Genomic DNA, 22,114 nt, shown 5'->3' on the forward strand with positions numbered 1-22,114 from the left:
TGCACAGCATTGGGGCATTGGGGCACAGCATTGGGGGCATTGGAGCACAGCATTGGGGCATTGGTGCACAGCATTGGGGCATTGGTGCACAGCATTGGGGGCATTGGGGCACAGCATTGGGGGCATTGGGGCACAGCATTGGGGCATTGGAGCACAGCATTGGGGCATTGGTGCACAGCATTGGGGCATTGGTGCACAGCATTGGGGCATTGGGGCACAGCATTGGGGGCATTGGAGCACAGCATTGGGGCATTGGTGCACAGCATTGGGGGCATTGGGGCACAGCATTGGGGGCATTGGGGCACAGCATTGGGGGCATTGGGGCACAGCATTGGGGCATTGGAGCACAGCATTGGGGCATTGGTGCACAGCATTGGGGCATTGGGGCACAGCATTGGGGCACAGCAGTAGTGGTGCGGGGTGCAGGCCCATGGGTGCAGAGGGTTTAGGGGTGCGGGGGGCAGCACCGTGGCCCTGGGTGCCCGGTGCCGCCGGTCCGGCCGCTCGGTCCCGTTCCCGGGGCGGTGGCAGCGGCGGGGGCGGGTCCCGCTCGGCCCCTCCCGCCCCGTCCGGTCCCGTCCCGTCCGTCGGGCGGCGGCGGCGGCGGCAGCACCGGCACCATGGAGGGCAGCGCCGGCGGGGCGGGGCCCGTCGGGACTCCCGGTGCCGTCGGGGGGTGGCTCAGCGGCGGCTCCGAGTCCGAGCGGCGGCGGTACCTGAGCGCGAGGCTCTGCTGCAGCGGTGCGAGCGGCGGGACGGGCCGGGGCGGAAAGGGGAAGGGACCGGGGCGGGGGGGACCGCGGGGTTGGGGGGGACCGGGCCGGGGGGGTTCGGGCCGTGCGGGGGGGGGGGGGTCGGGACCCCGCGGGACCGGGCGGGACCCGCTCCGGGGGGGGCTGGGGGGATCCCGGGGCGGGGGGGGAAGAAGCGGGGCTGACGCAGGGACACGCCCCCCCCGCGGAGGGGCCGCCCCCGGGGGCTGGGCCGGGCCTGAGCTGGGCTGGGCTGGACTGGGATGAACTGGGCTGGGCTGAACTGGGCTGGACTGAGCTGAGCTTGATTTGAGCTGAGCTGGGCAGAACTGGGCTGAACTGGGATGAACTGGGATGAACTGGGCTGGACTGAGCTGAGCTGGGCAGAACTGGGATGAACTGGGATGAACTGGGATGAACTGGGATGAACTGGGCTGGACTGAGCTGAGCTGGGGTGGGCTGAGCTTGATTTGAGCTGAGCTGGGCAGAACTGGGATGAACTGGGATGAACTGGGCTGAACTGAACTGGGCTGAACTGGGCTGAACTGAGCTGAGCTGGGCTGAACTGGGCTGAACTGAGCTGAGCTGGGCTGAGCTGGGCTGAACTGGGCCTGAACTGAGCTGAGCTGGGCTGAACTGGGCCTGAACTGAGCTGAGCTGGGCTGAACTGGGCCTGAACTGGGCTGAGCTGGGCTGAACTGGGCTGAGCTGGGCTGAGCTGGGCTGAACTGAGCTGAGCTGGGCTGGGCTGAGCTTGATTTGAGCTGAGCTGGGCTGAACTGGGATGAACTGGGATGAACTGGGCTGAACTGAACTGGGCTGAACTGGGCTGAACTGAACTGGGCTGAACTGGGCTGAGCTGGGCTGAACTGAACTGGGCTGAACTGGGCTGAACTGAGCTGAGCTGGGCTGAGCTGGGCTGAACTGAACTGGGATGAACTGAACTGGGATTGAGCTGGGCTGAACTGGGATTGAGCTGAACTGGGCTGAACTGGGCTGAACTGAACTGGGATGAACTGAACTGGGATGAACTGAACTGGGATTGAGCTGAACTGGGATTGAGCTGGGCTGTAGCCAGGGGTTTGGCTGGTTCATGTCTGTCTGTACCTGTGCCCGTGTGCACGCGTGTGCACGCCAGTGCACCCCGTGTGTGTGCACCCCGTGTGTGTGCCAGTGCACCCCATGTGTGTGCACCTGCGTGTGTGTGCCAGTGCACCCCGTGTGTGTGCACCCGTGTGTGTGTGCACCCGTGTGTGTGTGCCAGTGCACCCCATGTGTGTGCACCCCGTGTGTGTGCCAGTGCACCCCGTGTGTGTGCACCCCGTGTGTGTGCCAGTGCAACCTGTGTGTGCACCCGCGTGTGTGTGCCAGTGCACCCCGTGTGTGTGCACCCGTGTGTGTGCACCCATGTGTGCCAGTGCACCCCGTGTGTGTGCACCCCATGTGTGTGCACCCATGTGTGCCAGTGCACCCCGTGTGCGCACGCGTGTGCGCGCCCCGTACATGCGTTGGCCCTGGTGTGTGTCAGCGCACGCGCGTGCCCAGCACACACGTGTTTGTGTGTCCGTGTGCGTGCACACGTGTGCGCAGCACACACGTGTTTGTGTGTCCGTGTGCGTGCACACGCGTGCCCAGCACACACGTGTTTGTGTGTCCGTGCACACGTGTGCCCAGCACACACGTGTTTGTGTGTCCGTGCACACGTGTACCCAGCACACACGTGTTTGTGTGTCCGTGCACACGTGTGCCCAGCACACACGTGTTTGTGTGTCCGTGTGCGTGCACACGTGTACCCAGCACACACGTGTTTGTGTGTCCGTGTGCGCGCACACGTGTGCCCAGCACACACGTGTTTGTGTGTCCGTGCACATGTGTACCCAGCACACACGTGTTTGTGTGTCCGTGTGCGTGCACACGTGTACCCAGCACACACGTGTTTGTGTGTCCGTGCACATGTGTACCCAGCACACACGTGTTTGTGTGTCCGTGTGCGTGCACACGCGTACCCAGCACACACGTGTTTGTGTGTCCGTGCACACGTGTACCCAGCACACACGTGTTTGTGTGTCCGTGCACACGTGTACCCAGCACACACGTGTTTGTGTGTTCGTGCACACATGGTACCCAGCACACACGTGTTTGTGTGTCCGTGCACACGTGTACCCAGCACACACGTGTTTGTGTGTCCGTGTGCGTGCACACGTGTGCCCAGCACACACGTGTTTGTGTGTCCGTACACACATGGTACCCAGCACACACGTGTTTGTGTGTCCGTGCACACGTGTACCCAGCACACACGTGTTTGTGTGTCCGTGTCCGTGCACATGTGTACCCAGCACACACGTGTTTGTGTGTCCGTGTCCGTGCACACGTGTACCCAGCACACACGTGTTTGTGTGTCCGTGTGCGTGCACACGTGTACCCAGCACACACGTGTTTGTGTGTCCGTGTGCGTGCACACGTGTACCCAGCACACACGTGTTTGTGTGTCCGTGTGCGTGCACACGTGTACCCAGCACACACGTGTTTGTGTGTCCGTGTGCGTGCACACGTGTACCCAGCACACACGTGTTTGTGTGTCCGTGCACACGTGTACCCAGCACACACGTGTTTGTGTGTCCGTGCACACGTGTACCCAGCACACACGTGTTTGTGTGTCCCTGTGCCGCTCCGTGCGCGGTGCCGGGGCCCTGCCTGCTCTTGGCCGCTCTTCCCATCCTCTGCCCGCGGTGCTGCCCGCGGTGGTGCCGGTGGTGCCGGTGGTGCCGGTGGTGCCGGTGGGTGCCGGTGGTGCCGGTGGTGCCGGTGGGTGCCGGTGGTGCCGGTGGTGCCGGTGGGTGCCGGTGGTGCCGGTGGGTGCCGGTGGGTGCCGGTGGTGCCGGTGCGTGCCGGTGCGTGCCGGTGGGTGCTGGTCGTGCCGGTGGGTGCCGGTGGGTGCCGGTGGGTGCCGGTGGGTGCTGGTCGTGCCGGTGGGTGCCGGTGCGTGCCGGTGGGTGCTGGTGCATGCCGGTCGTGCCGGTGGGTGCCGGTGGTGCCGGTGGGTCCTGGTGGGTGCCGGTGGTGCCGGTGCGTGCCGGTGCGTGCCGGTGGGTGCCGGTGGTGCCGGTGGGTCCTGGTGGGTGCCGGTGGTGCCGGTGCGTGCCGGTGGGTGCCGGTGGGTGCCGGTGGTGCCGGTGCGTGCCGGTGGGTGCTGGTCGTGCCGGTGGGTGCCGGTGGGTGCCGGTGGTGCCGGTGGTGCCGGTGGGTGCCGGTGGTGCCGGTGGTGCCGGTGGGTGCCGGTGGTGCCGGTGGGTGCCGGTGGGTGCCGGTGGTGCCGGTGGGTGCCGGTGGGTGCCGGTGGTGCCGGTGGTGCCGGTGGTGCCGGTGGGTGCCGGTGGGTGCCGGTGGTGCCGGTGGGTGCCGGTGGTGCCGGTGGGTGCCGGTGCGTGCCGGTGGGTGCCGGTGGGTGCCGGTGGTGCCGGTGGGTCCTGGTGGGTGCCGGTGGGTGCCGGTGGTGCCGGTGCGTGCCGGTGGGTGCCGGTCGTGCCGGTGGGTGCTGGTGGGTGCTGGTCGTGCCGGTGGGTGCCGGTGCGTGCCGGTGGGTGCCTGTGGGTGCCGGTGGTGCCGGTGGGTGCTCAGAGGGTGCCGGTTGATGCTGGTCGTGCCGGTGGGTGCTGGTGGATGCCAGTGATGCCGGTGAGTGCCGGTCGTGCCGGTGGGTGCTGGTGGATGCCAGTGATGCCGGTGGGTGCCGGTGGTGCCGGTGCGTGCCGGTGGGTGCCGGTGGTGCCGGTGGGTCCTGGTGGGTGCCGGTGGTGCCGGTGGGTCCTGGTGGGTGCCGGTGGTGCCGGTGGTGCCGGTGGGTGCCGGTGGTGCCGGTGGTGCCGGTGGTGCCGGTCGTGCCGGTGGGTGCCGGTGGGTGCCGGTGGGTGCCGGTGGGTGCCGGTGGTGCCGGTGGTGCCGGTGGTGCCGGTGGGTGCCGGTGGTGCCGGTGGTGCCGGTGGGTGCCGGTGGTGCCGGTGGGTGCCGGTGGGTGCCGGTGGTGCCGGTGGGTGCCGGTGCGTGCCGGTGGGTGCCGGTGGGTGCCGGTGGGTGCCGGTGGGTGCTGGTCGTGCCGGTGGGTGCCGGTGGTGCCGGTGGTGCCGGTGGGTGCCGGTGGTGCCGGTGGGTGCCGGTGCGTGCCGGTGGGTGCCGGTGGGTGCCGGTGGGTGCTGGTCGTGCCGGTGGGTGCCGGTGCGTGCCGGTGGGTGCTGGTGCGTGCCGGTCGTGCCGGTTGGTGCTGGTGGTGCCGGTGGGTGCTGGTCGTGCCGGTGGGTGCTGGTCGTGCCGGTGGGTGCCGGTGGTGCCAGTGGGTGCTCAGAGGGTGCCGGTTGATGCTGGTCGTGCCGGTGGGTGCTGGTGGATGCCAGTGATGCCGGTGAGTGCCGGTCGTGCCAGTGGCGCCAGTGGTGCCGGTGAGTGCCGGTGGATGCCGGTGGTGCCGGTGGATGCCGGTGGTGCCGGTGGTGCCGGTGGGTGCCGGTGGTGCCGGTGGTGCCGGTGGGTGCCGGTGGGTGCCGGTGCGTGCCGGTGGGTGCCGGTGGGTGCCGGTGGGTGCTGGTCGTGCCGGTGGGTGCCGGTGGTGCCGGTGGTGCCGGTGGGTGCCGGTGCGTGCCGGTGGGTGCCGGTGGGTGCCGGTGGGTGCTGGTCGTGCCGGTGGGTGCCGGTGCGTGCCGGTGGGTGCTGGTGCGTGCCGGTCGTGCCGGTGGGTGCTGGTGGTGCCGGTGGGTGCTGGTCGTGCCGGTGGGTGCTGGTCGTGCCGGTGGGTGCCGGTGGTGCCAGTGGGTGCTCAGAGGGTGCCGGTTGATGCTGGTCGTGCCGGTGGGTGCTGGTGGATGCCAGTGATGCCGGTGAGTGCCGGTCGTGCCGGTGGCGCCAGTGGTGCCGGTGAGTGCCGGTGGATGCCGGTGGTGCCGGTGGATGCCGGTGGTGCCGGTGGCTGCCAGTGGGTGCTGAGAGGGTGCCGATGGGTGCCGTTCGTGCCGGCGGTGCTGGTGCCGGGAGCTGCCCTCCCCGTGAATCATACAGCAACAGCCCCGGTGTCCTTTGCACCCCAGGCAAGGTTCAGGCTGCTCTTGTAATGGGTGCCGTGGGTGATGTGGGTGCCATGGGTGATGTGGGTGATGTGGGTGCCATGGGTGATGTGGGTGATGTGGGTGCCATGGGTGATGTGGGTGCCGTGGGACACCCCGCTGTGATGCCACCAGCTTTGGGGTCCTGCGGGAACCCCTCGACAGGGCTCTGGGCCCCTCAGGTGTGGGGCGCGTGGGGCTGGGGAGGTCCTGAGCCCTACAGGTGTGCGCCCGTTGAGTCCTATGCCTCTGGGGCGTGGAGTCCCGGCCCCCCCCCCCCCCGCTGTGGGGCAGGGAGGTGCCGCCCCCTCCTCGCGGCCCCGGGCCCGGCCAGGGAGGGGTTAAGGGGCGGTTCCTGTGGGGCGGGAAGGGCGACCCCGGCTCCTCCCTGGGGCCGTCCCGTCGGAGCCGCGCCGTGGCTGCGAGTTGTGTCGGGTCTCAGCGCCGCTGCAGCCTCCGCCATGGCGCGACGGGGCCAGGATGTGGGGCCGGGTGTGGGGCAGCGCTCGGGCTCCGAGGACAACCTCTACCTGGCCGTGCTCAGGGCCTCCGAGGGCAAGAAAGGTGCCGGGACCCGCGGCGCGGTGCGCGGTGGGGCGCGGAGGTGGCCACGCCGCGGTGTGGGGCGGTGGCCGTGGCGTGGGGCGGTGGTGGCCATGATGTGGGGCGCGGCAGGGTCAGTGCGGGGCGCGGTGATGGCCGCGGTGCGGCGTGGGGCGCTGGCCGTGGCGTGGGGCACAATGGGGTTAATGTGGGGCGCAGTGGCGTTGGTGGGGGGCTGAAGGTGGTCAGGGTGTGGGGCGTTGTGGGTCCAACAGCTGGAGACTGCAGTGTGTGTTCGGGACCTCCATGAACCGAGGCAGACTCCGCTGTGGGGCAGTGTCCCAGGGCAGGCTATGGGGTGGTGTCCCGAGGCAATCTATGGCTCAGACCCCTGTTATGGGGTAGGGCGGTGGCTCTGGGGCAGACTCCATTGTGGGGCAGGAGAGTGTCTGTAGGGGAGCTTATGGGGTGGTGTCCCCCAGGAAATCTGTGGGGCAGACCCCCTTGCTAGGCGGTGTCTCTAGGGCAGCCTATGGGCTTTGGGGCAGACCCCCATGATGGGGCAGGGCAGTGTTTGTAAGGCAGGTTATGGGTTTGTGTCTGTAGGGCAGCCTATACGGCAGACTCCGTGCTGGAGTGGTGTCTGTGGGGCAGGTTTTAGGGCAGACCCCACACTGAGGTGTTGTCTGTGGGGCAGGTTATGGGGCAGACCCCACGCTGGGGCGGTGTCTGTGGGGCAGGCTATGGCGTGGTGTCTCTAGGGCAGCCTTTGGGGCAGACCCCGTGCTGGGGTGGTGTCTGTGAGGCAGCTTATGGTGTGGTTCCTGTGGGGCAGGTTATAGGGCAGACTCTGCGCTGGGGTGGTGTCTGTGGGGCAGGTTATGGGGCAGACCCTGCGCTGGGGCGGTGCCTGTGGGGCAGGTTATGGGGCAGACCCTGCGCTGGGGCGGTGTCTGTGGGGCAGGTTATGGGGCAGACCCTGCGCTGGGGCGGTGCCTGTGGGGCAGGTTATGGGGCAGACCCTGCGCTGGGGCGGTGTCTGTGGGGCAGGTTATGGGGCAGACCCTGAGCTGGGGCGGTGTCTGTGGGGCAGGTTATGGGGCAGACCCTGCGCTGGGGCGGTGTCTGTGGGGGAGGTTATGGGGCAGACCCTGCGCTGGGGCGGTGTCTGTGGGGCAGGTTATGGGGCAGACCCTGCGCTGGGGCGGTGTCTGTGGGGCAGGTTATGGGGCAGACCCTGCGCTGGGGCGGTGTCTGTGGGGCAGGTTATGGGGCAGACCCTGCGCTGGGGCGGTGTCTGTGGGGCAGGTTATGGGGCAGACCCTGCGCTGGGGCGGTGTCTGTGGGGCAGGTTATGGGGCAGACCCTGCGCTGGGGCGGTGTCTGTGGGGCAGGTTATGGGGCAGACGCGCCCGAGGCTGCGTTTCCCCACGCTGGCGCCGGCCCCATCCCCGCCCTGCCTGAGCTGCCGCCGGCGCTGCCCGGCCCTGCCCGTACCTATCCCTGCCCTCACCCTGCCTGTACCCATCCCGTACCCTGCCTGTGCCTATCCCGGTCCCTGCCTGTTCCTGTGCCCGTCCCATCCTGGGCCCGTTGGGTGCCACGTTCCGGCGCCGCGGGGCGAATCCCGGCACGTTTTGGCCGGACGGGCCCCGTGGGTGCAGCCGTTGACTCAGGGCCACGGGTGCCAGGGACCCCCCCCGGGCACACGGGGCTGTGCCGGGGCCTGGCCTGCAGCAACCGCTTCCTTCCCCATGACTCACGGCACGGGCCTGGCACTGTTGGTTCATCGCTTCCTGCCAGGCCGCTGCGGTGCCGCCGGTTGTGCTGCCATGCCGGGGCGTTGTGTTGTGGTGCCACGGTGTTGTGCTGGGTGTAGTGACACGGCGCAGCGCCGTGGTGCTGTGCCAGCGTGCCGCGGTGTTGTGCCGTGGTGTTGCCGGTTGTGCCACGGTGCCGCCTCTCACCCTCCCTTTGCTCTCTTGCAGATGAGCGAGACCGCGTCCAGAAGAAAACCTTCACCAAATGGGTCAACAAGCACCTCATCAAGGTACCGGAGCCCCTGGTGCCAGGTCCTGGGTGGCTGTGCCGGGGGGAAGCAGAGCTGGGGGGGGTTCATGGTGCCTGGGGGGTGGGTTCTGGTGCCGCGGATCCCGGCCCTGCTGCCGGCGCATCCCCACGCAGTGCCCAAAGCCCGCGGTGCCGGTGCGGGTCCTGCCCTGACTCTCTCTTTCTGCCTCTCCCCGCGCAGCACTGGCGAGCAGAGGTAGGTCTGTGTGTGCCGCGGCTTCACCGCGCTGCCCCTCACTCACGCCCCGCTCCTGTACCGGCCCCGCGCGGCACAACCGTGTTCTGCATGCGGCGCAGCCACCGGCACCGGGATGGGCAGGGGGCTGGGGGGGTTCAACGGGGGCTGTGTGGGGCTGGGGGGGCACCGGCTGCAGCTGGGGGTGTGCGTGTGAACCGCGGGCACCGGGGCACTGCCGGGCTGTGCCGCGGTGACGCTGTCGCCGTGGGTCCCCGCAGGCTCAGCGCCACGTCAACGACCTGTACGAGGACCTGCGGGACGGGCACAACCTCATCTCGCTGCTCGAGGTGCTCTCGGGGGACAAGCTGGTGAGTCCTGCGCCGAACCCGCCGCCACCGCCGCCATCTCAGCGCCCACCGTCCCCATCGGCACCCCCACCCATCGGCACCCCCCCACCCATCTCGTGCCCCCTGCATCTGCCCCCACCCCTGCTTGGCCAATGCCGGCGCCGCGGCTCTAACGCGGGGACGTCTCTTTGCTTTGGTGCCCCGGCGCTCACCGGCCCCCTCGGGCTTTGCCTTCTCCTGCTCCCGGCGCTGCCGGGCAGCCGCGGGAGCGCGACGTCGTCCGGAGCTTGCGGTTGGTGAGTGGTGGCACGGCACCGCATGGCACCATACGGCACCGCGAGTTCCGGTGCAGCACCGCATGGCACCGCGTGTCCCCATGCAGCACCGCGTGTCCCCGTGCGGCACCGCGTATCCTGGTGTAGTACCACATATCTCCGTGTGGCACCGCGTGTCCTGGTGCAGCACCGCATGGCACTGCGTGTCCCCGTGCGGCACCGCGAGTCCCTGTGCGGCACCGCATGGCGACCTGCCGCGAAGTTTCCATAACACCAGCCCCAGTGGGTGTCCTGTGATGGTGTCACCAGGAGGTGCCGGCACCGGGGTCCTGGTGCATCAGTGGCACTGCAGCCAGTGGGGTTTCCCTGGTGCCCCACGGCCATGGGTCAGAGCAGACCCCCCGGTGCACCTGGGGGGTCGGGGGTCCCTGGTGTGTCTGGTGCCGGTGTCACGGGGTGCAGGGGCTCCATCCCAGCGGGTGAGGGCCGGGTGCGCGCTGCTGCCGTGGTGCTGCCACGGTGCTGAGGAAGCGCGGGCGCGGGATCCGGTGCCTGAGCCCATTGTCCGGTTGAGCCGCGCTTCCTGCAGCAGCCCCGGGGCCGGGCCAGGGGTTTCCTGGCTCAGCCGGTGCCGGGGCAGTGCCAGTGCCGCCGGTCTCAGTGCCGTGTCCCCGCAGCCCCGCGAGAAGGGCCGGATGCGCTTCCACAAGCTGCAGAATGTGCAGATCGCCCTTAACTACCTGAAGCATCGCCAGGTGAGGGGAGCTCTGGGGGGGGGTTGGTGCTGCCCGGAACCCCCGGTGCCACCGCGGCATCACCACAACCCCGTGTGCTCCATAGGTGAAGCTGGTGAACATCCGCAACGATGACATCGCCGACGGCAACCCCAAGCTCACGCTGGGGCTCATCTGGACCATCATCCTGCACTTCCAGGTGGTGCCGGGGCTGGTGCTGTGGGGTGGGTGCCATGGGGCTGGGATGGTGCCGCAGGGCTGGGATGTTACTATGGGGTGGTGGCTATGGGGTCGGTGCCATGGGGCCGGTGCGGCGCAGTAACCGCCGGTGTGCCGGCAGATCTCGGACATCCAGGTTACGGGGCAGTCTGAGGACATGACAGCCAAGGAGAAGCTGCTCCTCTGGTCGCAGCGCATGGTCGAGGGCTACCAGGGGCTGCGGTGCGAGAACTTCACGGCGAGCTGGCGCGACGGCCGCCTCTTCAATGCCATCATCCACCGGCACAAGTACGTGCTGCGGCATGGACACAGCATCCACATCTGCATCCTCTTCTGTATCTACTTGTCCCCATCCCCTTCCCTTTCCATCCCCACCCATCCCTATTCCTTCCTTATCCTTTTATTCCCACCTCCGTCCCCTTCTCATCCCTTTCTCATCCTCCTCCTCATCCCATCCTCTTTCCATCCCCATCTTTATGTCCCCATCTCCTGCTCATCTCCTTCCCCTTCCCATGCCCATCCCCATCCTTGCTTTGGGCTCTGTGGGGACTCAGCCCCACACAGCATTGGTGCAGGGTGCTGCTAATGCCAGCCCATAGCAGGGCTGTTCTTGCCCCAGAGTGGGGCTGGGGGGGGCTCCTGCTCACTCCATGGGGCTCTGCCTGCTCTGGGTCCATGTGCCTGGTGCCGCTGGGCCACCGCTGGCTCCCGGTGCCGGTGTCCCCGCAGTGGTGCTGGTGGCAGTGGCGTGGTGCCGGTGCTGACCGTGGCTCCCGCAGGCCGATGCTCATCGACATGAGCCGCGTTTACCGCCAGAGCAACCTGGAGAACCTGGAGCAGGCTTTCACCGTGGCCGAGCGCGACCTGGGGGTGACGCGGCTGCTGGACCCCGAAGGTGCCGGGGGACACCCCAGAACCCGTCCCCACCGTCCCCACCTCCCCCCGTCCCCCCTGACCGTGCTGTGTCCCCGCAGACGTGGATGTGCCGCAGCCGGATGAGAAGTCCATCATCACCTACGTGTCGTCGCTGTACGATGCCATGCCGCGCGTGCCGGAGGCGCAGGACGGCGTCAAGGCCAACGTCAGTTGGGGACAACGGGGGGGACCCGTCCTGTGGCAGTGGTGGCACCGGGCCCCGTGTCCCCATATCCCCCACATACCCATGTCCCATATCCCTATGTCCCTCATATTTCCATATCCCGTGTTCCCATGTCCGCCTGTTGCACACCCGTGTTGCATATCCCTGTTATCTATGCTCATATCCGTGTCCTGTGCCCATATCCCGAGGCCCATATCCGTCCCCTGTTCCCATGTCCATGCCTATGTTCCCATGTCCGCGCTCATATCCATGTCCCCGTATCCCCGTGTCCCCATGCCCATGCGTGCCCGTGCCCATGCAGGAGCTGCAGCTGCGCTGGCAGGAGTACTACGAGGTGGTGACGCTGCTGCTGCAGTGGATGCGGCAGTACACCATCAGCTTCGAGGAGCGGCGTGTGCCTGCCAGCTACGAGGAGATTGAGGTGAGGCCGTGAGCCCTGTGTCCCTGTGCTCCCTCCATGCCCCCTCCATGTCCCCAAATACCCCATGTCCCCGTGAAAGGGCACCAGTGCCCGGGGAGGTGCTGGTGATGCCGCAGCTGGTTGGGGCCCAGCCATGGGTTGTCTCATGCCATGATGAGTCCTCCCGGTGCCGTCAACCCCAAACCAGCACCAGCAGCATCCACACTGGTGTGCTGTGCTGCCCCTTTGGGCTCCATGTATTGGCCCCACTGGGCCGTGCGTTGACTCCATGAGCTGCGTGTTGAGCCCATTGGGTTCCACGTGTTCAGTGGTGACCCACTGGGCTCCTGCATCGCGGCGCGGTGGCTCGGTGCCGGTGCGGTGCTGGGGTGTGGTTGGCTGTGGCAGAGCTGTGGCCATGGCAGGGCTGTGTTTGTGCCATGCCAGAGCTGTGGCAGCGCCGCGGCTGCTCTGACTCAGAGCTTCCATTTGCCGTGTGAGTCACGGCACCACCCGGCTCCCGCCCGGCGCTTCCTTCCCACCAGCCCCGCACGTGGCACCGTGGCCGGGGGGTGCCGGGGAGGGGATGGGGGGTGCCAGGGCCTGGGGGTGCTGGTGCTGGGGCAAGGAGGTGCCGGTGCCAGGGTTCCCCCTCATCTGTCCCCCCCTCGGCAGCTCCTCTGGCGCCAGTTCCTCAAGTTCAAGGAGTCCGAGCTGCCGGCCAAGGAGGCCGACAAGAACCGTTCCAAAGCCATATTCCAGGCCATGGAGGTCAGGGGGGGGCCAGAGCACAAAGGGGGCTTCTGGGGGGGGTCAGCAGTCTGGAGGGACTGAGGGTCCATAGGGGTCCTGGGAGGGTACTGGGGGTCCCTGGGGTGGGGGGGTCCTAATGAGTGGTGTTTGGGGGGAGCCGTGGAGCTGGGGTCCCGTGGGTTTGGGTCCCTGTGGGGGCTGGGAGGGGCTGCCCCATGGGGTGGGGGTTCCATGTCCCCTGTGGGGCACAGCGACACATGCGGTGATGTGCGGTGGGCCCGGTGCAGGGCGCGGTGCAGTCCGGGCAGCTGAAGGTGCCCCCCGGGTACCACCCGCTGGACGTGGAGAAGGAGTGGGGGGCACTGCACGTGGCTGTGCTGGAGCGCGAGAAGCTGCTGCGGGCGGAGTTCGAGAGGTGAGCGCGGCGCATGGCGTAACGGGATGCGCTGGGCTGCGCCGGGCTGGCGGTGAGGGGGTGAAGCGGGGCAGCAGCAGGATGCTGGGGTGCACCGGGGTGCTGGTGGGATGTTGGGATGCACCAGGACGGTGGCGGTGCTGGAGCGTGCCGGGGCGATGGCAGTGATGGAATGAGCCAGGGCTGAGGCGGGATGCTGGCATGCACTGAGGTGGTGCTGGAGCGTGCCGGGGCGGTGGCAGTGCTGGAGTAAGCCAGGGCAGTGGTGGGGGATACCGGGATGCACTGGGGCGGTGCTGGAACGTGCCGGGGCGGTGGCATTGGTGGAACGTGGCCAGACCACGGGGCTGGGCTGGGTTTGGGGTGTCCCGGCCCCCCCTGAGCTGCCCGGTGAGTCACCGCTGCCGGGAAGAGACGTGGCCGCAGGGCTCGGCACAGCCCGGCTCCGCTCGGCACGTCTGGCGCAGGGCTCGGGGCAGCGGTGCCGGTGCCAAGAACGGGGCTGTGCCGGTGCCGCGAGCTCCGGGGCCGGGGCCGGGGCTGGCAGCGCAGGCGGGAGCGGGCAGGGATCGGGCAGCGCAGGCTGGGACCAGCGCAGGCAGCGGGGCCAGGCAGGCAGCCAGGGCAGGGCGGGGCTGGAGCCTGCGGCCGCAGGGATGAGGGACGGGATGGGGCAGGGCCAGGGATGGGGATGGGATGGGGAGCAGGATGGGGATGGGATACGGAGCAGGACTGGGAGTCAAGTGAGGAGCAGGGTTGGCATGGGGAGAGGGATACAGAGCAGGATGGGGAGGAAAGGTTGTGGGATGGGGTGCAGGATGCAGAGTGGGATGGGAAGCAGGAAGGGGAGTGGGATGGGGATGGGAAAGGGGAGTTGATGGAGAGCAGGATGGAGACAGGAAGTGTGACAGGGATGGAAAACGGGATATAGATGGGGATGGGGTGGGGAGCAGGATGGGGCTCCTCACCCAGGCAGGGCTGCATCTGGGTCTGCAGGTGGGACCAGGGCCAGGACCAGAGCCGGGCTGGCAGAGGGGCAGGATGGGGCTGGCGCTGACAGGATCAGTGGGGCAGGATGGGGTCACTGTCCATGCAGTGCGGGCGGGTTCGTGTCCCCACGCTGACGCTGTCCCCCCGTGTCTCGCAGGCTGGAGCGGCTGCAGCGCGTTGTCACCAAGCTGCAGATGGAGTCGGGGCTCTGCGAGGAGCAGCTCAACCAGGCGGATAATCTGCTGCAGGCGGTGAGCGGCGGTGCCGCGGCGGCACCGGGGCATTCCCACGCGCGTTCGCGTGTCCGTTCCCATGCTGGTGTCCGTTCCCGGGCCCATTTCCTTTCCCGTGTCCATTCTCATGCCCTCTCCTGTGCCCTTTCCCTTTCCTGTGTCCAAGCCTGTGCTCATTCCCATGCCCATGATGGTGCCAGTGCCCACTCCCATTCCCGTGCCCATTCCCATGCCTGTGCCCGTTCCCTTTGCCATTCCCGTCCCGTGCTCCATGCAGGAGCTGCGGCTGCTGGAGGCGGGGAAGGGGCTGCAGAAGGCCGCGGAGGTGGAACGGGACCTGGACAAGGCTGATGGGATGATTCGGCTGCTCTTCACCGACGTGCAGAGCCTCAAGGATGGGCGGCATCCGCAGGGCGAGCAGATGTACCGCAGGTACCGGCGCCGCCGAGGGGTGGCACGGGGGGGTTGATGCGTGCTGTGCCCCGCGCAGCGTCCCATGCAGTGTGCCCAGTGTGGTGTGCCCCATGCCATGAGCGCCCCTTACACCGTGTGCCCTGGTGCTTGTGTGTCCCCATGTCCCCCATGTTCCTGTTGCTTTCCATTCTTCCCCATATCCCTCTGTGTCTCCATGTCCCCTGCATCCCTGAAGCCCCACAAAGCTCCCCATGTCCCCCCATGTCTGCATGTCCTTGTCTCCCTCTGCCCCATATCCCCACACCCTCATGTCCCACATCCCTGTCCTGTGCCACTGCAGAGTGTACCATATCCCCATGCCTCCACATGGCACCCCATATCCCCATATTCATGCCGCAGGGTGTACCATATCCCCATGTGCATGCTGCATGCTGTACCATATCCTCATGTCCCATATGCATGCTGTACCATATCCTCATGCGCATGCCGCAGGCTGTACCATATCCCCATGTCCCACGTCCATGCTGCAGGGTGTACCATACCTCCATGTCCCATGTGCATGCTGCATGCTGTACCATATCCCCATATCCCATGTCCATGCCGCAGGCTGTACCATATCCCCATGTCCATGCCGTACCATATCCCCATGTGCATGCTGCATGCTGTACCGTATCCCCATGTCCATGCCGCAGGGTGTACCGCCTGCATGAGCGCCTGGTGTCCATCCGCACCGAGTACAACCTGCGCCTCAAGTCGGGGGTCCCAGTGGCGGCGGCGGTGGCTCCGGTGGCGGCGGCTGCGGCCCCGTCCGAGGCGGCGCTGCGGTACGTGCAGGAGCTGCGGGGCTGGGTGCAGGACAACCAGCGCCGCGTGGCGGGCGCCGGCTGGGGCATGGACCTGCCCTCGCTCGAGTCGCTGCTGAGCGCCCACCGCGGCCTCCACCGCGACATCCACGACTTCGGTGCCAAGGTGCAGCGGGCGCGCGAGGACGAGGTCAGTGCCGGGCGCCCGACCTCATCGCCCTGAGCCTGGGGTGCCCCAACCTGCGCCTGGACGTCCCCAACCTGATCCCGGGATCCCCTGGGGTGCCCTGACCTGAGCCTGGGGTCCCCAAGGTGCTCTGTGGGGTTGGGGTGCCGGGACGGGATCAGGGTGACGTGGGTGCTGCGGGTGCCCTGTGGGTGCTGCTGTTCGCTCTCACAGCCCATTTCCACCCCCAGGCCCAGCTACCCCCCAGCTCCCGCAGCGCCTACAGGGAGAGCCTGGGCAAACTGGAGCAGGAGTACGGGGAGCTACTGGTGAGTGTCTGGTGCTGGGGGGTGATGGGGATGGAGGGGAGGATGATGGCCATGGGGGGGGGGGGCGTGAGGATGCTAAAGGCCATAGGGAGCTATGGGGGCAGATGAAGGCCATGGGGAGCTCTGGGGGGCAGATGGAGCCCATGGGGAGATGAGCAGACCCAGATGGGGGCCGTGGGAGTGCAGGGAGGTAGATGGAGCCCGTGGTGCTGACCCTGGCCCTGCCCCTGCGCAGGAGTCGTCGTCGCAGCGGCTGCGGCACCTCGAGGCCCTGCTGGGTTTTGTGGGCGCTGCCACCACAGAGCTGCTGTGGCTGAGCCAGCGCGAGGACGAGGAGGTGACGTTCGACTGGAGCGACCGCGGCCCCCCGCTGCCCTCCAAGCAGGAGGCCTACTCGGTACGGGGGATGCATGGCACGTGGGGTGCAGCATCACTGCTGGGGGGGGGGGGTGTGCAGCATCCCTGGGTGGGCGGGGGGTGTGCAGCATCACTGCGTGTGTGGGTGCAGCATCACTGCATGTGTGGGTGCAGCATCACTGCGTGTGTGGGTGCAGCATTCATCCTGCACCATCCCTGTCCCTTTCCCTGCATCTGACTGTACTGTACCGTCCCGGTCCCTGCACACAGCCATTGTCCTGCAGGGTCCTTGTTGCATCCCCAGAGCCCCCCCAGCACAGGCCTGCAGCTGCATGAGCCCGGGTGGGGCTGGAAGGTGTGGACAGGGACAGGGACACATGGATGTGTGTGGATGGACGCATGGGTGTGTGTGGACTCATGGGTGTGCGTGGATGCACGGATATGCACATGACATGCATGGACACATGAACATGCACAGGCACACAGACACACACGTGTTCGGACATACACACGTGTGCAGGCCATGCCGTGCCGGGGGGGTCCCTCACTGTGTCCCCCTGCAGGGGCTGATGCGGGAGCTGGAGCTGCGGGAGCGGCGGGTGCAGGAGCTGCAGAGCTGTGGGGAACAACTGCTGCGGGAGCAGCACCCGGCCCGTGACACCATCGAGGTGAGGGGATAGGGATGGGAATGGGGACACGGGGCTGCTGGTGCTGGTGCCGCTGCTGGTGGCAGCTCCATGTCCATGTCCGGTGTCCGTCACCCATGTCCCATACCTGTGTCCACGTCCCCACAGTCGTTCCTGGCGGCGCTGCGCACGCAGTGGAGCTGGATGCTGCAGTTGTGCTGCTGCGTAGAGACCCACCTCAAGGAGAACGGTGCCTATTTCCAGGTATGACCCCTGGGACCCCCAACCTCGGGGACTCCCCCATTGGCCCCACTGGCCCCAGTGACCTTCTACTGACCAAGCTACTGGTCCCCCCGACCCCACTGCCCCCCCCAGTTCTTCGCAGAGGTGCGCGAGGCTGAGCGGCTGCTGCAGGACCTACGGGACCTGATGGGCCGGAAGCTGCGGAGCGACCGCGGGCTCAGCGCCGCGCGCCTGGAGGACCTGCTGCAGCATGCCAATGTGAGTATATGCACCAATGCACACCCAATGTACCCCTATGGGCACCCCGGTGCCCCTGCTGCAGCATGCCAATGTGAGTATATGCACCAATGCACGCCCAATGTACCCCTATGGGCACCCCAGTGCCCCTGCTGCAGCATGCCAATGTGAGTATATGCACCAATGCACACCCAATGTACCCCTATGGGCACCCCGGTGCCCCTGCTGCAGCATGCCAATGTGAGTATGTGCACCAATGCACACCCCATGTACCCCTATGGGCACCCCGGTGCCCCTGCTGCAGCATGCCAATGTGAGTATGTGCACCAATGCACACCCAATGTACCCCTATGGGCACCCCAGTGCCCCTGCTGCAGCATGCCAATGTGAGTATGTGCACCAATGCACACCCCATGTACCCCTATGGGCACCCCGGTGCCCCTGCTGCAGCATGCCAATGTGAGTATGTGCACCAATGCACACCCAATGTACCCCTATGGGCACCCCGGTGCCCCTGCTGCAGCATGCCAATGTGAGTATGTGCACCAATGCGCACTCAGTGTACCCCTATGGGCACCCCGGTGCCCCTGCTGCAGCATGCCAATGTGAGTATGTGCACCAATGCACACTCAGTGTACCCCTATGGGCACCCCGGTGCCCCTGCTGCAGCATGCCAATGTGAGTATGTGCACCAATGCGCACTCAGTGTACCCCTATGGGCACCCCAGTGCCCCTGCTGCAGCATGCCAATGTGAGTATGTGCACCAATGCACACCCCATGTACCCCTATGGGCACCCCGGTGCCCCTGCTGCAGCATGCCAATGTGAGTATGTGCACCAATGCACACCCAATGTACCCCTATGGGCACCCCAGTGCCCCTGCTGCAGCATGCCAATGTGAGTATGTGCACCAATGTACCTCTGTGGGTACCCCGGTGCCCCCTGCTGCAGCATGCCAATGTGAGCATGCACCCCCCAATGCATTCCTATGGGGACCCCAATGCACCCCAAGGTGCCCTGCTGCAGCACATGGATGTGAGCAGAACCCCCAGTGCACCCCTATGGGAAACACAACACAGCCCAGTGCACACCAGTACACCCTGCGGCAGCACGCCAGCCTGAGCAGGCACCCCTATGGGGACCCCTGTGCAACTCCAGCACCATGCAGACACACACAGGTCTGCAGCGTCCCCATGGGTTCCCCATGGTGGGGGGGTGACCTCACCGTGTGGGGGGGGTGATCCCGCAGTGAACGGGTGACGCCGCAGTGTGTGTGTGGTGACCCCGCAGTGTGTGTGTGGTGACCCCGCAGTGAACGGGTGACCCCGCAGTGTGTGTGTGGTGACCCCGCAGTGTGTGTGTGGTGACCCCGCAGTGTGTGTGTGGTGACCCCGCAGTGAACGGGTGACCCCGCAGTGTGTGTGTGGTGACCCCGCAGTGTGTGTGTGGTGACCCCGCAGTGTGTGTGGTGACCCCGCAGTGTGTGTGTGGTGACCCCGCAGTGGGTGTGTGGTGACCCCGCAGTGTGTGTGTGGTGACCCCGCAGTGTGTGTGGTGACCCCGCAGTGTGTGTGTGGTGACCCCGCAGTGTGTGTGTGGTGACCCCGCAGTGGGTGTGTGGTGACCCCGCAGTGAACGGGTGACCCCGCAGTGTGTGTGTGGTGACCCCGCAGTGTGTGTGGGGTGACCCCGCAGTGTGTGGGGTGACCCCGCAGTGTGTGTGTGGTGACCCCGCAGTGTGTGTGTGTGGTGACCCCGCAGTGAATGGGTGACCCCGCAGTGTGTGTGGTGACCCTGCAGTGTGTGTGTGGTGACCCCGCAGTGTGTGTGTGGTGACCCCGCAGTGAATGGGTGACCCCGCAGTGTGTGTGTGGTGACCCCGCAGTGTGCGTGTGGTGACCCCGCAGTGTGTGTGTGGTGACCCCGCAGTGTGTGTGTGGTGACCCCTCAGTGTGTGTGTGGTGACCCCGCAGTGTGTGTGTGGTGACCCCGCAGTGTGTGTGTGGTGACCCCGCAGTGAACGGGTGACCCCGCAGTGTGTGTGTGGTGACCCCGCTGTGTGTGTGTGGTGACCCCGCTGTGTGTGTGTGGTGACCCCGCAGTGTGTGTGTGGTGACCCCGCTGTGTGTGTGTGGTGACCCCGCTGTGTGTGTGTGGTGACCCCGCAGTGTGTGTGTGGTGACCCCGCAGTGTGTGTGGTGACCCCGCTGTGTGTGTGTGGTGACCCCGCAGTGTGTGTGGTGACCCCGCAGTGTGTGTGTGGTGACCCCGCAGTGGGTGTGTGGTGACCCCGCTGTGTGTGTGTGGTGACCCCGCAGTGAATGGGTGACCCCGCAGTGTGTGGGGTGACCCCGCAGTGTGTGTGTGGTGACCCCGCAGTGTGTGTGTGTGGTGACCCCGCAGTGAATGGGTGACCCCGCAGTGTGTGTGGTGACCCTGCAGTGTGTGTGTGGTGACCCCGCAGTGTGTGTGTGGTGACCCCGCAGTGAATGGGTGACCCCGCAGTGTGTGTGTGGTGACCCCGCAGTGTGCGTGTGGTGACCCCGCAGTGTGTGTGTGGTGACCCCTCAGTGTGTGTGGTGACCCCGCAGTGTGTGTGTGGTGACCCCGCAGTGTGTGTGTGGTGACCCCGCAGTGTGTGTGTGGTGACCCTGCAGTGTGTGTGTGGTGACCCCGCAGTGAACGGGTGACCCTGCAGTGGGTGTGTGGTGACCCCGCAGTGTGTGTGTGGTGACCCCGCAGTGTGTGTGTGGTGACCCCGCAGTGAATGGGTGACCCCGCAGTGTGTGTGTGGTGACCCCGCAGTGTGTGTGGTGACCCCGCAGTGTGTGTGTGGTGACCCCGCAGTGTGTGTGTGGTGACCCCGCAGTGTGTGTGTGGTGACCCCGCAGTGAATGGGTGACCCCGCAGTGTGTGTGTGGTGACCCCGCAGTGTGTGTGTGGTGACCCCGCAGTGTGTGTGTGGTGACCCCGCTGTGTGTGTGTGGTGACCCCGCTGTGTGTGTGTGGTGACCCCGCAGTGTGTGTGTGGTGACCCCGCTGTGTGTGTGTGGTGACCCCGCTGTGTGTGTGTGGTGACCCCGCAGTGTGTGTGTGGTGACCCCGCAGTGTGTGTGGTGACCCCGCTGTGTGTGTGTGGTGACCCCGCAGTGGGTGTGTGGTGACCCCGCAGTGGGTGTGTGGTGACCCCACAGGGGATGCACCCCCCTGACCCTGCCGCCCCACAGGAGCTGCGGGAGCAGCTGCAGGAGGTGGGGGCGCAGCTCCCGGCGCTCTCCCGCCGCGCCAGCACCATCGTGCAGCTGAAGCCGCGCAGCCCCGGCGCCACGGTGCAGGGCCGGCCCCGCCTGCAGGCGGTCTGCGACTACCGGCAGCTGCAGGTGCGCCCGGGCAGGGAGCGGGGATGGGGGTGTGGGAACCAGGGGGATATGGGGGGCGCAGGAGATGGGTGGGATATGGGGGGGTATGGCACATGGTGGGGACATGGGGGGTAATGGGGGAACATGGAGGGACATGGTGGGAGACCAGTGTGTGAGTCCCAGGGGTGCCCCCATCCCCACCACGTCAAGGGGTACACAGGGACCAGGCATCCCAGGTCTCTTCCCGGCCCTAATGCTCGGCCCTCCCGGCCCTGCAGATCACGGTGCACAAGCAGGACACGTGCACCCTGCTCAGCAACGCACAGCCCCACAAGTGGAAGGTGCTGAGCGGCGGCGGCGAGGCTGAGGTGCCGAGCGTGTGCTTCATCCTGCCGCCCCCCAACCCCGAGGCGCTGGATGCGGTGCGGAGGTGAGCACGGCCCCACGGTCCCCACTGACCCCCGGCACCCACTGGCCCTATGGGAACCCCCAACTGAGGGGTCCCACTGCCCCCCGCTGCTCACACTGCATTTCTGCAGGCTGGAAGCTGAGCACCAGGAGCTGCTGGAGCTCTGGCACCAGCTGCACCAGGACCTGCGGAGCCTCAGGGCCTGGCAGTGCCTGACCCGTGACATGCGGCAGATCCAGGCCTGGTCCCAGCTCACGGTGAGTGCCCTGTGCCATTCCCCTGCTGCTCCTGCTGTGTGCATGGGTCCTGGTGCAACATGGGCTCCTGGTGTGTGCATGGGTCCTGGTGCAACATGGGCTCCTGGTGTGTGCATGGGTCCTGGTGCAACATGGGCTCCTGGTGTGTGCATGGGTCCTGGTGCACACATGGGAGTCCCAGTGCCCACACTTGTCTGGGTGCACACGTGTCCTGGTACACACGCTGTGTCCCGGTGCACCCACGCTGTGTCCCGATGCACGTGTGTCCTGGTGCACACACACTGTGTCCCAATACATGTGTGTCCCGATGCACATGTGTCCTGATGCACACACACCGTGTCCCAATGCACACACACTGTGTCCCGATGCATGTGTGTCCCCATGCACACACACTGTGTCCCGATGCACGTGTGTCCCAGTGCACACACACTGTGTTCTGATGCATGTCCCAATGCACACACTGTGTTCTGATGCACGTGTGTCCCAGTGCGCACACACTGTGTCCCAATGCACGTGTGTCCCCATGCACACACACTGTGTTCTGATGCACGTGTGTCCCCATGCACACACATTGTGTCCCGATGAACGTGTGTCCCAATGCACACATATTGTGTCCCGATGCACGTGTGTCCCAGTGCACACACACTGTGTTCCGATGCACGTGTGTCCCAGTGCACACACATTGTGTCCCGATGCACGTGTGTCCCAGTGCACACACACTGTGTTCTGATGCACGTGTGTCCCAGTGCACACACACTGTGTCCCGATGCACGTGTGTCCCAATGCACACACATTGTGTCCCGATGCACGTGTGTC

The 22,114-nt window shown here is 66.7% G+C and overlaps 1 protein-coding gene across 1 annotated transcript in view; it reads left to right on the plus strand.

Moving 5' to 3' along the window:
• The first annotated feature begins 607 nt into the window (after window positions 1-607).
• The window catches only part of PLEC (plectin), a 66,322-nt gene continuing 44,815 nt past the window's right edge, over window positions 608-22,114 (plus strand). The window contains exons 1-22 of the mRNA XM_061479099.1: window positions 608-741; window positions 8,374-8,435; window positions 8,912-9,001; window positions 9,933-10,010; window positions 10,096-10,188; window positions 10,330-10,496; window positions 10,988-11,103; window positions 11,183-11,289; window positions 11,609-11,728; window positions 12,383-12,478; window positions 12,748-12,875; window positions 14,023-14,116; window positions 14,376-14,530; window positions 15,205-15,505; window positions 15,733-15,810; window positions 16,046-16,207; window positions 16,731-16,835; window positions 16,962-17,057; window positions 17,169-17,294; window positions 20,501-20,653; window positions 20,911-21,062; window positions 21,172-21,298. Of these exons, the coding sequence (XP_061335083.1) occupies window positions 621-741; window positions 8,374-8,435; window positions 8,912-9,001; window positions 9,933-10,010; window positions 10,096-10,188; window positions 10,330-10,496; window positions 10,988-11,103; window positions 11,183-11,289; window positions 11,609-11,728; window positions 12,383-12,478; window positions 12,748-12,875; window positions 14,023-14,116; window positions 14,376-14,530; window positions 15,205-15,505; window positions 15,733-15,810; window positions 16,046-16,207; window positions 16,731-16,835; window positions 16,962-17,057; window positions 17,169-17,294; window positions 20,501-20,653; window positions 20,911-21,062; window positions 21,172-21,298 (2,727 nt within the window). The 5' untranslated portion in view covers window positions 608-620. The remainder of the gene's footprint in view (window positions 742-8,373; window positions 8,436-8,911; window positions 9,002-9,932; window positions 10,011-10,095; window positions 10,189-10,329; window positions 10,497-10,987; window positions 11,104-11,182; window positions 11,290-11,608; window positions 11,729-12,382; window positions 12,479-12,747; window positions 12,876-14,022; window positions 14,117-14,375; window positions 14,531-15,204; window positions 15,506-15,732; window positions 15,811-16,045; window positions 16,208-16,730; window positions 16,836-16,961; window positions 17,058-17,168; window positions 17,295-20,500; window positions 20,654-20,910; window positions 21,063-21,171; window positions 21,299-22,114) is intronic.

The sequence above is a fragment of the Pezoporus flaviventris genome, unplaced genomic scaffold (assembly GCF_033815535.1).
Source record: "Pezoporus flaviventris isolate CSIRO_AGI_PZ_B2104156 unplaced genomic scaffold, CSIRO_AGI_Pfla_v1 ptg000142l, whole genome shotgun sequence".
In the NCBI taxonomy this organism is placed as follows: domain Eukaryota; kingdom Metazoa; phylum Chordata; class Aves; order Psittaciformes; family Psittacidae; genus Pezoporus; species Pezoporus flaviventris.